Below are 13030 nucleotides of genomic sequence, written 5' to 3'. Positions count from 1 at the left end.
AGACTAAATCCCTGCTTAAACACAAATCAAATCCAGAAAAAATTTAATCCACATATTTCTGAAGTTAAATTCAGTTGATCTTAGTGTGATCTAGGGAAGTTTAGCCGATTGCATCAACTTTTTCAAAATTCTGGATTCTAAATGTTGCAAATAAAAACGTACTTGTAAAAATATGTAGTTTAGTTTACAATGTGTACTTTTTAATTCTGTCACAGAGAAAACAGAAAAGGTGGAACTAGAATAATTTTACTCAGTGTTCTTGGTGTTTTCAGTGAGAAGAAAAACTCCAAAGAAAATATTTTCAGCTCCATTTTATTTGATCTGTCCATGTCACTGCAAAAAGACTTTACAGAGGAAACAAAGGTCCTTTTGAAAACCATCGACCTGACATGAGATTAACGACAAAGGTGATGTGACAAAACATGCAAGACAACTTAAACGTATACTTAATCAAAAACAACTTGAAGTTGTTGTTAAATGACAGATGCATATTCATGGATGGGAGCCGATCTAGTTTTCTTTTTATCCCTCTAAGCAGCAGTCTGCATAAAAACTCAGTTACTCAGTCAGCCTTCTTAAAGCATAATCCATCTTCAAACCACTAAAACATGAGAACAGTATGACCTACACATAATCACTGACCTAGAAGGCTGGAAGGAAACTAGCAGATTTACCGTCAGTGGAAACATGTAGCGGCAGGAGCGAAGGGAGAAAAATGTCTGGCATTACCTCATTATCCAACAATCAGTAACTTCACTTCAGAGCTCAATTAACAAGAATATTGAATCCTGGAGCTTGGGGAAAAAATAACATTAAAACATTCCCTGATACTTTTTCAACACTTTTTTTTTTTTCGCCCATAAAAATAAAGCTTTAAAAATAATTATGGCCACATCTGTGCTGGACTTCGCTTCGATCCTTTACGATGGCTTTACAATGGGTTCACACTGTTTAAGAAAGCAAATATTACATTCACTCCATCTGTGACGATAAAACCCAAAACGGGCAAACAACAAAATCATCTTACAAACAGCAGAAGACGCTTTGGCACTGAAAAAGTTGAATGGATCATGATGGGAAAGCAGCAAATCGCAGTTAAAAACATACTAATAGGTGCAGCCAATAGTCACATTCAACCAGTTAGAATTTTCAGCAATATTCTAAATATTGAACGCGACTTATAGTCTTGACCAGAAATGACATGAGTGGTCCCAGTACAGTTCTAGCAGAACAGGTTATTGCCACCTTCACTACTTAACGCATTATGGATGAGATTTACAGTTTACAAGCTCTCAACCCTTCAGAGCTTCAGGACCCATATTATGATTAAAACAAGGCAGCAGTCATTAAAAGATATAAAAATATATTGATAACCTCTTGTCATTGAAAGCAAAAAAATAAAAAATACTATCCTTAATTAAGTTGTGGACATTGCCTTCCGTGAAGGCAGGTTCAGAGTTTGGGGTTTTGTTTTTTATTTAAAGTGCTTCACAATCTAATGTCTTGAACGTCCTCCCTCAAAGGCATGATGATCCATATGAGCTGAAAGAGACAGAGTCATTTTATTTCATTAGACATCTGCTTGACAAAGATTACTCAACGTGAAGGGCATGGAAAGTTCCAGGTGCTAAAAGAAACAACCGCAAGGTCAGGATTTTCAAAATGTCAGCAATAGAGATGAAGCTTTCTTGAGTCAGCGTTTAAGGGGGATTTTTTTTTAAATAATTTGTAGATCAAGCAGGTTTAAGTGTCAGGACATGACAAAACATATCAGGCAATGTCTCAAATGGGGTAAAAAGTCAGCCAGCAACAGGAATCAGCAAACTTGATGGGGAAAAATAATCATGTTTGTCTGGTCAGTGAACGCACCACAATTCAGCACAGTGAGGTCGACAAAACTCTGAGGGAAGAACAGTCAGTGTTAAGTGACAGGAAGAACAATATAAGTTTTCTATGGATGAATGTTGGCTGTTCATTCATAGGCTGCCACTTTAATTAGGGAAAGAGTGTTGAAAGTGCAGCTCATTGGCCATTTGCAGACCTCCAAACTATTTCATGCGCCCATCTGCCCAACATTTTTAGATACACTTTTTAAAAAAATGCTAGGATGCAAATTTTATTTATGGGAGTCATTTGGAAAATAATATTTTATTAAAACATAGTGTAACTAAGTTACACTATGTAACATTCATTATCAGTTATGTTTTTAATTTCATTTTATAGTAAAACACAGCAACCAGTTACATTTACTAAATAACAGACCAATGCCTTTTATTAAGAAGGGCAAAATAAAGCAGGAGTGAGCTATACCCTCTTCTTGTTGATGATGAAATTAAAAAATGTGTAGCATATTGGATTATTTTTTGTTATTTAAATTAGGCAAACAACCCTTTTCATGTTTTGGATTCAGTGACTTACACAGCCGTTTGTTCAGACATCAAACTGCTTGGCTAGTTTCTGGAAAACATTGTGTTTGTTGTTGAGAAGGTAGAAATGAAAAACAATCAACATTTTATGCTAATTATAACTATGCCTATATACTAACATACAATGCTACAGGCAGTTTAAAATGTCATCATAATTTTGTCTTAAGTTTTGAAATGATTGTGAAATCCTGTTTATTGGCAGAGCTGTAGTAAACAAACGGCTCTTCCTCTCAGTGTGACATCACCTCTTTTCACAGAAACAAATATTTAAGGGCCATTGCAAAGCCGTCATCAGAATAAGCTTTTTTTTAACGAAGACTATGTGCACAAACCAAGGATTTGATTTGAAGGACTGTTGAATTATAGCGAATTAGCTAGGCAAGCCTTTTAACAGTTTTATTTACCAATTTCATTTCACACAACTTGAAGAAATTTATATAAATATAAGCATATATTTTTACATTTATACATATATATATACACACACTTACGCTTATAAAAAACTGCTTTAAATGATATATACGGGAGCAGCTCATAGACTTTCCCCAAAATACTGGCTTTGTCGGCAAGCGTTGCATCTCTGTTCCATATTTGTACAACATCCTCCCGATCTCGAACACTAACACTGACGCCGACAACCTCATCATCTGAAAAATGGAAGAGGAAAACAGGAAAACTGTTCGCAGAGGATCAAAGAAAACATCTTTAATCTTGTTTTTATTTATTAAATTATCCTACTGTACCTGATGTGCAGTAATCTGCAAACTGCTCCCCGATAGTAGCAAGTAACAACTCCTTCCAAACTGTAGACTGAGACATAAAGCAGAGAAACTCATCACTGATACATTCCTGTTAGGAGAAGAAAAGTAGGTAAACCGTGGGCAGCGCTTACACTGTTTTCTTTTGGGATTTTCATTTTCCATACCCCTCCTTTTGCGTTGCTTTCTTCCTCCCTGGTGGTGTAGAAGATCAAAGTCAAAAATCCCAACAGAGATTTCATTTTTAGCTAAATATGTCATATTTACATAATTGAAAACAAGTTAGTCACTGTAAGCAGCTGCTGATATCTTTAATACTCTGTGGACTCACCATAGTGGCCTCCTTTCACCACGCATTAAGTGGTAGCTACATCTCAAAGGCAGGGCGGTGACAGGAGGGATGTTGTTATACACACTCCAGAACATCTTCAAGCATAAAACCAAATAAAATCAATAAATTAATATAAGTTCAGGATTTTTCATAGTCAAACTCTGATCTTGTGACTTGTACAGCAGCGCACTCTGCTGGACAAAATTTGCCTTAATGTCACAGAATCGCATTTTTCCATCCATATGCCCTGTGGCTGCTTGTACACTTCAGAATCTTTAACAATCTCTAAATATGACAAACATGTTTAAGATATTTTTAGACTTACGGAGCCAGAACTTTCAAAAAAATAATCTTCACAGCTGCCAGCTGGCTTGCAGTGCATAGTAACAGGCGGGGGAGGGGGAAGCAATGGTTATTTTATGCTCTATACATGCAGAGTGTCGTTAGCTCCTGTCACTCCAGCAACTTCTTTTGGATTCATTTAAAAAGGTTTTAAACTGAGTGATATGTATAAATAAATATTTTTAGCAAATTTAAAATCCTAACTTTTGGATCATGGTAATCATCTCATGCAAAGACATAAGTGCAATGAAATGTCCTGCAGAAGAGGATTAGGACCACTGAATTTGTTTTCCTAAAATGAAAAGTCTGAATTCTTTGAGTTATTTTTTTTCTGGCAACCAAATAAACCTTAAGCAAAAAAAACTGAAAACATTGTTGCTGAAGTCTTCTGGATAAAGCTTTAAATTAAATGCCATGTCTGCAGGAGGAAAGATTGAGCCATCCTGTAACAAATTTCATGATTATTGCGTGGAAAGTCTCATAAAATAGTGCATTTGAAATTTCTATCAAGTTTAGTTTCCAGTGATTCTGTACATATATAATCATATCAATGTGAAGCCAGCTAGAAGCACTAAAAGTATGAAAGAAGCTGTTTGTTTTCCACCCATAAATATCAAAGGTGAGCCCAGCTGTCAGGTGCAGTTTTCCAGAATTTTTCAAGCTTAATTTCAATATGAAGAGGCCTTACTGGAACCTCACCTTCCAGTTGAGTTGGTTGTGTGCAAATGCAGCTTTAAAAATCACACTCCATTATCTGACTGCAGCTTCTGCTCAACTTCGTTCAACAAAGCCAGACCTTGGCAATGTCACAACAGGAAAAATCCAACATGTCCACCCAGGTTTTTTCTCTCTCCTAACGACAGAGCTGTGGAAGCTACGGACGTTTCAGTCTCCAGTTTTGGTAATTTCATTTATAGATTCTGGATTTTTACCAGCATCTATAACTAGTCCCCAGCGGCGCCAGATTCATTTTTGAGGTGGGAGAGCCATGCAGTGTTTTGTCACCTCTGTTTGTCACCACTTTGAATGTCAGGCGTGCGCACGTGTTCAATTGATATGATGGCACCTGTCAATCAATTCAGTGGGTTTGTCACAATTTGTCCCGGAGTAAACAATAAACATCCCTTACCTGGAGAACAACTTTTCTGGGTCTACCATGCGCTGCAGTCTGACTAGATTTTATGATTGTTTGCTATTAAATGCACTGCGGTTATAGAGACTTGGTGGAAAATAATCAGAATTTTTTTTTTTAAGTTGTCAGTGGGGAACATGCAGAAGGCAGCTTTACACAGAGTATTTAGATGGCAGAATGGACTTTATTCCATTTACAAAACTGGAGTCTGGAAAAATGTAAAAGATGGATAAATGTCTGCAGCCGATCTAAGAACTGCTGAATTCAGACCGACGGTATTAAAACACCGTGTCTGTAGAAATGTTTTGTTGTCATTACATCATAGGTGTGAACACACCAGCAGTGGGTCCAACAGTTGTCCAACTGGTGACCCGTCAGCTCTTCAGTTTGCCAAACCACACAAAAAGCTCATAAACCGACGACCCGCCAGAACCGGTAAAAAGCTCTGGCAGGATCCAAACAACCGCTCTTAGAACCACGGGAGGATTCAAGTTCTGTTCATTCATTTTTAGCTTACGGAAAAAGCGCCAAGCCACCAAATTTACAAAGTAAACTGAGCAATAACATTATTCTTTTGTTTTACTTTAAAAAAAAAAGATCTCATGGTGCACACAGTGCATGCAGCAGTACAGCTGCGGGCGCCCCTGTTCTTATCCAATTACAAGTCCAAAATACGCACAATACAATTATGCCGAGGATAGATAGATATGACAAAAATCACAACTGGTCAAATATTTGTAACATTAAAAAAACAATAATAAAATAGATGTCAAATATCCTCCAGCAATGCCAGTTTAGAGCAGCAGGACAACCTGATGGCTCCTTCATCATCATCATCATCATCATCACGTTACGGCGCAGCAGCTCCATCTGGATGCTGAGGGGCTAAAACCAAAAGGGTTAGATTTGCTGCTTGTTCCACAAATTGTGCAGGAAAAAGATGATCTGAGTGGGACAGATAACCAGCCAGACTGCTGACAATATTTTTGTATTAAAAGCAAAATGAAAAACACCATGAATAAACTTTAATGTGCTTGTTATTTAGTATAAAAATGAATTTCAACAGCCAACAGAGACCTGAAAACCATCAGTAGCCATTGATACTTATGGCTCCTGATGACTGTTTGGCTTTTGGAAGAGCAAAGGGGAGGAAAAAATTCATGCAATTATTTTTCGACCTGAGCAAAAATGATCTGCTATGGGCAAAGCGTGGGTGAGGATTTGGTCCGGACCCGTAAACGGACATGGGCCCAATGTCTTTTTTTTCCATCCCAACGCCATTAGAAAGAAAACATTGTCACAGTTCTAAAAATGGTGACGAATACAGAAATTTTTTTTAATTTTTAAGCAGAATTGGTTCAGACCTGGACCGGATCAGAGTCAAAACCATTTTTCAGATGTCAGACTGGTTCCTGATCCCAACCCGACCCGAAGCTGCCGCATGTGCTTACGCACCTTTGGGTGACCGTTCTGATCTGGAGCCTTAGATTTGGTCCAGATCTCAGCGCTGCAGGTTTTATCTGTACCTCTGTCTGCATATAAACACAGACACATGTCAGTCACAGATTGTCAGAGTTGTGTGCAGTCTCTGTAAATGTTTGGCGGGACCAGCGGACGGGCAGGCAGGGCAGGGCCGTAAAGTGGGGGGGTGGGGTAATGGCCCCCTGGCCCCCCCTGTTTCGGCGCCCATGCTAGTCCCTCACCCAGTGCTCCATTCCACCATGCTTAAAGTCCTCCACCATCATCCCTCTGCAAATAAAGAACATTACCAGTCTCAATGACTACCGACCACTAGCATGAACACCCATCATCTCGTCCAGTCAGCTGACTGCAGCCCAGCATGCTTGGGGTCCCATCAGGGAGTCGGGCAGTCAGTCCAGTCGTGCTCCTGATCTCGTTCCTCTTTAGAGGACTGAGTTCTTCAAGTCTCACCTGAACAGTTTGCACAGTGTAGATCTTCTTTAGGTTGGATTCACACTCTGCAGCCGTCGTCCCCGGTAATGACCTGGAATGACGAGGACAGAAAAAAGAAATAAAAAAGTGGAGGAAGAGAGAATGAGAGAAGTGCTCTTTCTGCAACCTAGGATGACTATAGATAATCAGTTATATGCTCAGCAGTAAATGTAGATCAGAAAAAAGTTTCACAAATCACAAACATGGTTTTAAATATTTTGCTTCTAGTTCAAAATAATTTAGTCTAGGTTTGAAGAGTCTAGGTCAGGGGTGCCCAAACTTTTTGAGAGCAAGATCTACTTTTTCTCTCACCAGCCGACTGAGATCTACCTCATGACACAAAGACATAAAAATTGCAAATTAAACTCTATTGACTTATTTTATATGCGAATATACATCAGTTATAGCAGAAATAATAAAGTGACAGAAAACCTAATCCAGTTTCTTCCTCAGTGAGTGGTATTGTTCAGGGGGCCGGACCAAATGTGGAGGCGGGCTGGATCCGGCCCGTGGGCCGTAGTTTGGGGACCACTGGTCTAGGTGTTGTAGTTTTTAAACTAGAGTCGATTAAAGATGCGGAAGGTAGTAAAAATTAGGTGGAATCGCCCTTTAGCCATTTCCCGAATCGGAAGCTAAAATTGGAAACCAACTTCAGCTTCATGGCAAAAACGGGATCCAACCCAGTATTAGCAAGGCGTACCTAATAAAGTGGCCAGTGAGTGTATATTGTAGTCCTTCAGGGTTTTGTGTTCAGACTTGTTCTCATTCCATTTTTTTCACTTTAGTTGAATGGATAAAACACATTTTAACAGCCATTAAACCAGATGGACTTGAGGAGTTTGTTTAACTGGTCAATGTTATTAGAAAATTAATCTAAATCTCTGACCTGAATCTAATTTCTTCCTCCCGAGACATATTTCAAAATTAAGAGCCGTGGGGTCAGAACATCAAATTGAAGGCTGTTTGGTCTTTTATTTCCTCTGGTTAGTCCATCACTGTCCCCAGAAAAAACATCTAGTTAAATTCAGCAGCAATACTCTCAAACTGACCAACCATTGCAGTTTTAATTTCTCCACTTTGGTGTTTTTAGAATTCAAAGATGCAAGTCTATATTTACTGCTGAGCATATAACTGATTATCTATAGTCATCCTAGGTTGCAGAAAGAGCACTTCTCTCTAATTCAAAATCACTTTATTAATCTCAATGGGAAATAAAATGTTGGTGCAACTCATTCATTCTTCAAAGTTATTGTAGATAGTGATGGCCGTTGGAAGGAAAAATCTTTTGCAGCGGTCCATAAAGTGAAGTTTCACAAATCAGAAAAAGGTTTCACAAATCCCAAACATTTTAAATATTCTGCTACTAGTTGAAAATAATCTGGTCCAGGTTTGAAGAGTCTACAGCCGTTTTCGCACCGCAAGGAACGGAACGGTTCCAGCCCTGTTGTGTTCGCATTACACTGAGGGCGCCATCGAAGCGGTGCCGGACGTCATTGTTTTTGAAACTAAACAAAGGTTTCGATGTAGCGGCCGAAGCCTTTTCCTCAGAGATGCGCCGATTTAGCTCATTCTGTACTCGTTCATCAGCGAGTAAGCGGAGGAAAAAATACCTCATCATTAGACCAGGTGATTGCAGTATATTGATACGAATCCATGTCTAATTAAAACTAATAATAAAAATATTGAAAAGAGCCCTCTTTACAAAATAAAATACAGTTTAGTGAGAGCCAGCTGTCAAGGGAAAATCAACGTCTGACTCCATAACAACCAGCGGCCCATCAGCTGCTGGTTCTAAGCAGAACCGCTTGGCCGGCCCGATTGGAACCACAGCTCTTGTGGTTCCAAGGGGCCGGGTGGAACCGGTCGCAAGTTGTAATGTGAACACGGTCGAAACCGTTCCGTTCCCTGCAGTGCGAAAACGCCTTAGGTGTTGTAGTTCTGGAATTAGAGAAGTTCTAGTGTGACCAAGATATATATAAAAAAAAGTAGTGAAATCGCCCTTTTTTTGAAGTTTCACAAATCAGATAAAAGTTTCAAAAATCAAAAACATGGTTCTAAATAGTTTGCTATTAGAGCAGAATAATTCAGTCCAGGTTTGAAGAGTCTAGTTGTTGTAGTTTTTAAATCTAGAGTCGATTAAAGATGCGGAAGGTAGTGAAAAATTACGTGGCATCGCCCTTTAGCCATTTCCCGAATCAGAAGCCAGAATTGGAAACCAACTTCAGCTTCATCTTTTTACCTTAATCCACTGTGACAGATTCAACAAGGTGCTGGAAAGATTCCTCAGAGTCCGTTCATATTGTCATGACAGCATCACGCAGTTGCTCCAGATTGGTCGGCTGCACATCCATGATTTGAATCTCTCAGTCTGAGATGATTCACGCTTTATGACATGGCATGTTATCCTGCTGGAAGTAGCCATCAAAAGATGGATACACTATGGTCATAAAGGGATGGACATGGTCAGCTGCAATACTCAGGTGGGATTGACAAGATGCTCAATTAGTACTAATGGGCCCAGGAAAATATCCCCTACACCACTGCACCACCACCACCAGCCTGAACCATGGATACAAGGCAGGATGGATCCATGCTTTCATTTTGTTGATGCCAAACTCTGACCCTACCATCTGAATGTCGCAGCAGAAATCGAGACTCATCAGATCAGGCAAAGTTTTTCTAATATTCTATTGTCCAATTTTGGTGAGCCTGTGTGAATTGTAGCYTCAGTTTCCTGTTATTAGCTGACAGAAGTGGCACCCGGTGTGGTCTTCTGCTGCTGTAGCCCATCCACCTCAAGGTTTGACATGTTGTGCGTTCAGAGATCCTCTTCTGCATACCTCGGTTGTAATGAGTGGTTATTTGAGTTACTGTTGCTCAAACCAGTCTGTTCATTCTCCTCTGACCTCTGGCATCAAAAAGGCATTTGTGCCCACAGAACTGCAGATCACTTGATATTTTCTATTTTTTGGACCATTCTCTGTAAACCCTAGAGATGGTTGTGTGTGAAAATCCCAGTAGATCAGCAGTTTATGAAATACTCAGACCAGTCCATCTGACACAAACAACCATGCCACATTCAGAGTCTCTTAAATCAACTTTCTTTGTCATTCTGATGCTCAGTTTGAACTGCAGCATTGAGTTGTTGCCATGTGATTGTCTGAATCAACATTTGCGTTAATGAGCATTTGGGCAGGTGCACCTAATAAAGTGGTCGGTGAGTGTATACATCAGTCAACAGCACTTTAGCATAAAAAATATATTTTTTAAAAGTTAGCACTAGCAGAAACAACAAAGCATTCAAGGTTGTTGTTTTTTTTTTTTGCTTAAAAAAAAGAGCTGTTCAAAATGTTTATGCACATTTATTAACAATCCTTACTTTTTCGTTTCAATTTTATAGATTTAGTCAAAATAATTAACCTAAACTCTGCTTGAATATGACAGCGTGTTTAGGCCAGCTTCTTAAAATTCTGTTTTTGCTTTTTTTTTTTAATTATGAGAATAATGTTGTTAGAAGGAGGCCTAACACAATAACACTTTTTGTTAGATGATAAATTGTCGGAGAAGTTAATCCAATACATTTTCTTTGTTTTGAGACCTTTTTCAAGTGATCTAATAGAAATGGCATACCGTGTTTCCCCGATTGTAAGACGTATCGGGGGTTTCAGGGGGGTCGGCTAATATAAGCCGTACCCCGAAAGGGGAAACACGGGGGTATTGCCGCCTCCCTCTCATCTAGCTGCGCACCGTCCCCCTCTCCATACGTCACCGCACCGCCTCCTGCTTAAAATACGGTAATACAATACTGTTCAGGTTGTTAATAAATGTTAATTTTATGGTTAAAACAAAAAATTCGACAATTTTTTTCCAATATAAGACATACCCCGAAAGTAAGACATAGTGGAGCTTTTGGGGATAAAAAGAAAGTAAGACACTGTCTTACTTTCGGGGAAACACGGTAGTAATGCAAGAACACATTCTCGCTTTAAATTCTAATAAACATTAACACTGAAACTGGTCATAAGGAGAATGAGGTCATATTACAAGAATAGTGTCATACTAGTATGGCTTTATTATTAAACGAAGTTCAAATCTTTCAAATCTTCATTTTTAAGTTTATTGCTAAATACCATTATGTCACAGCACATTTACACAAAAGTGATATACTTTATCAATGTCATGTTGTTCTATGTCCTAAAGTCAGGACACTCTTCTACTCTCAAAATGGTATTAACATACTGAAATATATCAAGGGTGAGCATTTATTGTACCTATAATCATTTATTGTGATACATTTCTTTTAAGATTTTGATTTATCAATGTCACAGTAAATTCCTCTTAAAATAAAATCACACTTTTTATTTAAGTGTTGTTAGAAAGATCCTTTGTACAAATAAGAATGTTTTTCAAGAGCAGTATTTGTACAAACAGTGTTTGTGGGAATCAGGCAATCAGCCATTTAAATGATCACAATAGAACCACATGATAACTTTATAAAAATTTAAGTCCATATTACCCATCCCTACAATACATATTAGCATATGAGCTCTAAATGGCAATAAGTATAACTATGACCTTAAAAAAATTGATGGAAAAAGGAAGGCCCTTTACGCCAAGGCAAGTCTTTATATGACAACACGGCATCCCAACCAAATACGTGCTGGTTTAGCAAAGTGAAAAAGGAGCAAAACTGCCTTTATTTATGGAAGTCAGTGTCTGTTTCAGCCCCAAAGCTTCCCGGTCCCCCTGCTGGATAACGCAAAGTAACTTCAGATGGACAGCGGGATAATAGAGGGGTCACTTCAGCTCCACTGTGCTGCGTAGGACCCATTTCTATAGACAAGACAAAAGTTAAAGTCTTCAGTTGCACAACCTAGCAAAGTTTTGGGATAGGAAACCAAAAAAATGGTCAAAGAAGCCGTAAAGGCGAATATTTCTCCTGCTACGTTTCGCTCCTGGAGGCCCGTAAAGCGGTGGCCTTGCCTGCTGTTTTCCCTGCTCGTCCCGGGGCTCCGAACACCAAGACACAGCGAATAAACTCTAAATGATACCTGTCGAGCCAAAAGGTCCAGGGCGAGTGAAGAGGCAGCGTCATCGTGTCGCCTTCTCGCTGTTTCTTTGTGATGTTTTCCAACTCTTTCTCGTCGATGTCAATGTTGTCCTCAGAGGGGACTGTCTGGTCACTCATGGCGCCTCTGTCCATCTGGACATCCGTCTGACCCGCGGGAACCGCCATTACCACTGGAGACGAACCGAGGGCTTCGCTTTGTACTCTGGGTAGAGCCTCCAGATAAGACGAACTGGTTCGGTTTAAGCTTTATCTGCAAGTACAGAAACACACTACCGCTTTTCCGCCCACCAACTGCGAACGTCTTGACGTCATTGGTAGGAACGTCGCAGTTGGTCCACCCCAAAGACTACATAAAAATAGTAAGGACTCACTTTTTTTATTTTTTACCAAATAAATATTGTCATGGATATTTCTAATTCCTGGCAGTAATTTAGAATCAACATGTGTCGCTTAGGAAGCTAGTACTTTGAAACTTCTCGAGCTACTATGTGAAACATTTGGAATAATATTTTACTTTCGGAAGGGCTGCGCAGTGACGCAGCTGCAATAAAAACCCTGGGCTTGAATCCAAATTCTATTACAGACCCATTTAAATTAGATCATTATTGAAAAGTCAATTTATTTCAGGAATTTTATCACAAGTGAATCACATTATACAGATTAGACATATGCTAGTGTTTTCCAGCCTTTATTTCTGTTAACTATGATGATTTCTGCTTACATAATGACATAATTTTATCATGTAGAAATGTAAGTTTGATGAAAATTATGTTTAGTACCACCTTAAGGATTGTCATTTTCAAAAGGTACTAGAAATCTAACAACTCCCCATAAAGCATATTCTAACTCATTAAATATGATTGTATTAAGTAGTAAGAGAGTCCAATACAGAAAGGATTAAAGCTATGTTCCTTCTTCCAGGATTGGTGTGTTTTCATATATCCTTGTTTGATATATCAGAGGGTTTGACTTTACTTAAGCTATTTTAATGGAAATAAGATCTTGATAATTTCATAT

At 38.9% G+C, this 13030-nt stretch overlaps 1 protein-coding gene across 2 annotated transcripts; it reads right to left on the bottom strand.

Annotated features, from left to right (window-relative positions):
- Positions 1-295: 295 nt before the first annotated feature.
- Positions 296-12327, bottom strand: LOC103465601 (eukaryotic translation initiation factor 4E type 3). 2 transcript variants are annotated; one of them, XM_008410582.2, is made up of 7 exons: positions 11994-12327; positions 6922-6994; positions 3516-3610; positions 3319-3379; positions 3170-3236; positions 2918-3073; positions 296-1542 (listed from the first exon to the last, which is right to left on the bottom strand). In XM_008410582.2, exons 1-7 carry the CDS (start codon positions 12176-12178, stop codon positions 1496-1498), a joined length of 684 nt encoding a protein of 227 aa, XP_008408804.1. In that variant the 5' UTR covers positions 12179-12327; the 3' UTR covers positions 296-1495. The 2 variants fall into 2 exon arrangements, with proteins under 2 accessions (XP_008408804.1, XP_008408806.1); XM_008410584.2 differs by lacking the exons at positions 6922-6994; positions 11994-12327 and adding an exon at positions 6445-6915.
- Between the last annotated feature and the right edge of the window lie 703 nt (positions 12328-13030).

Source organism: Poecilia reticulata, linkage group LG5, assembly GCF_000633615.1.
Source record: "Poecilia reticulata strain Guanapo linkage group LG5, Guppy_female_1.0+MT, whole genome shotgun sequence".
Classification (NCBI taxonomy): Eukaryota; Metazoa; Chordata; class Actinopteri; order Cyprinodontiformes; family Poeciliidae; genus Poecilia; species Poecilia reticulata.
Note: the sequence above shows the minus strand (reverse complement) of the source record. Positions and strands in the feature narration are given on the sequence as shown.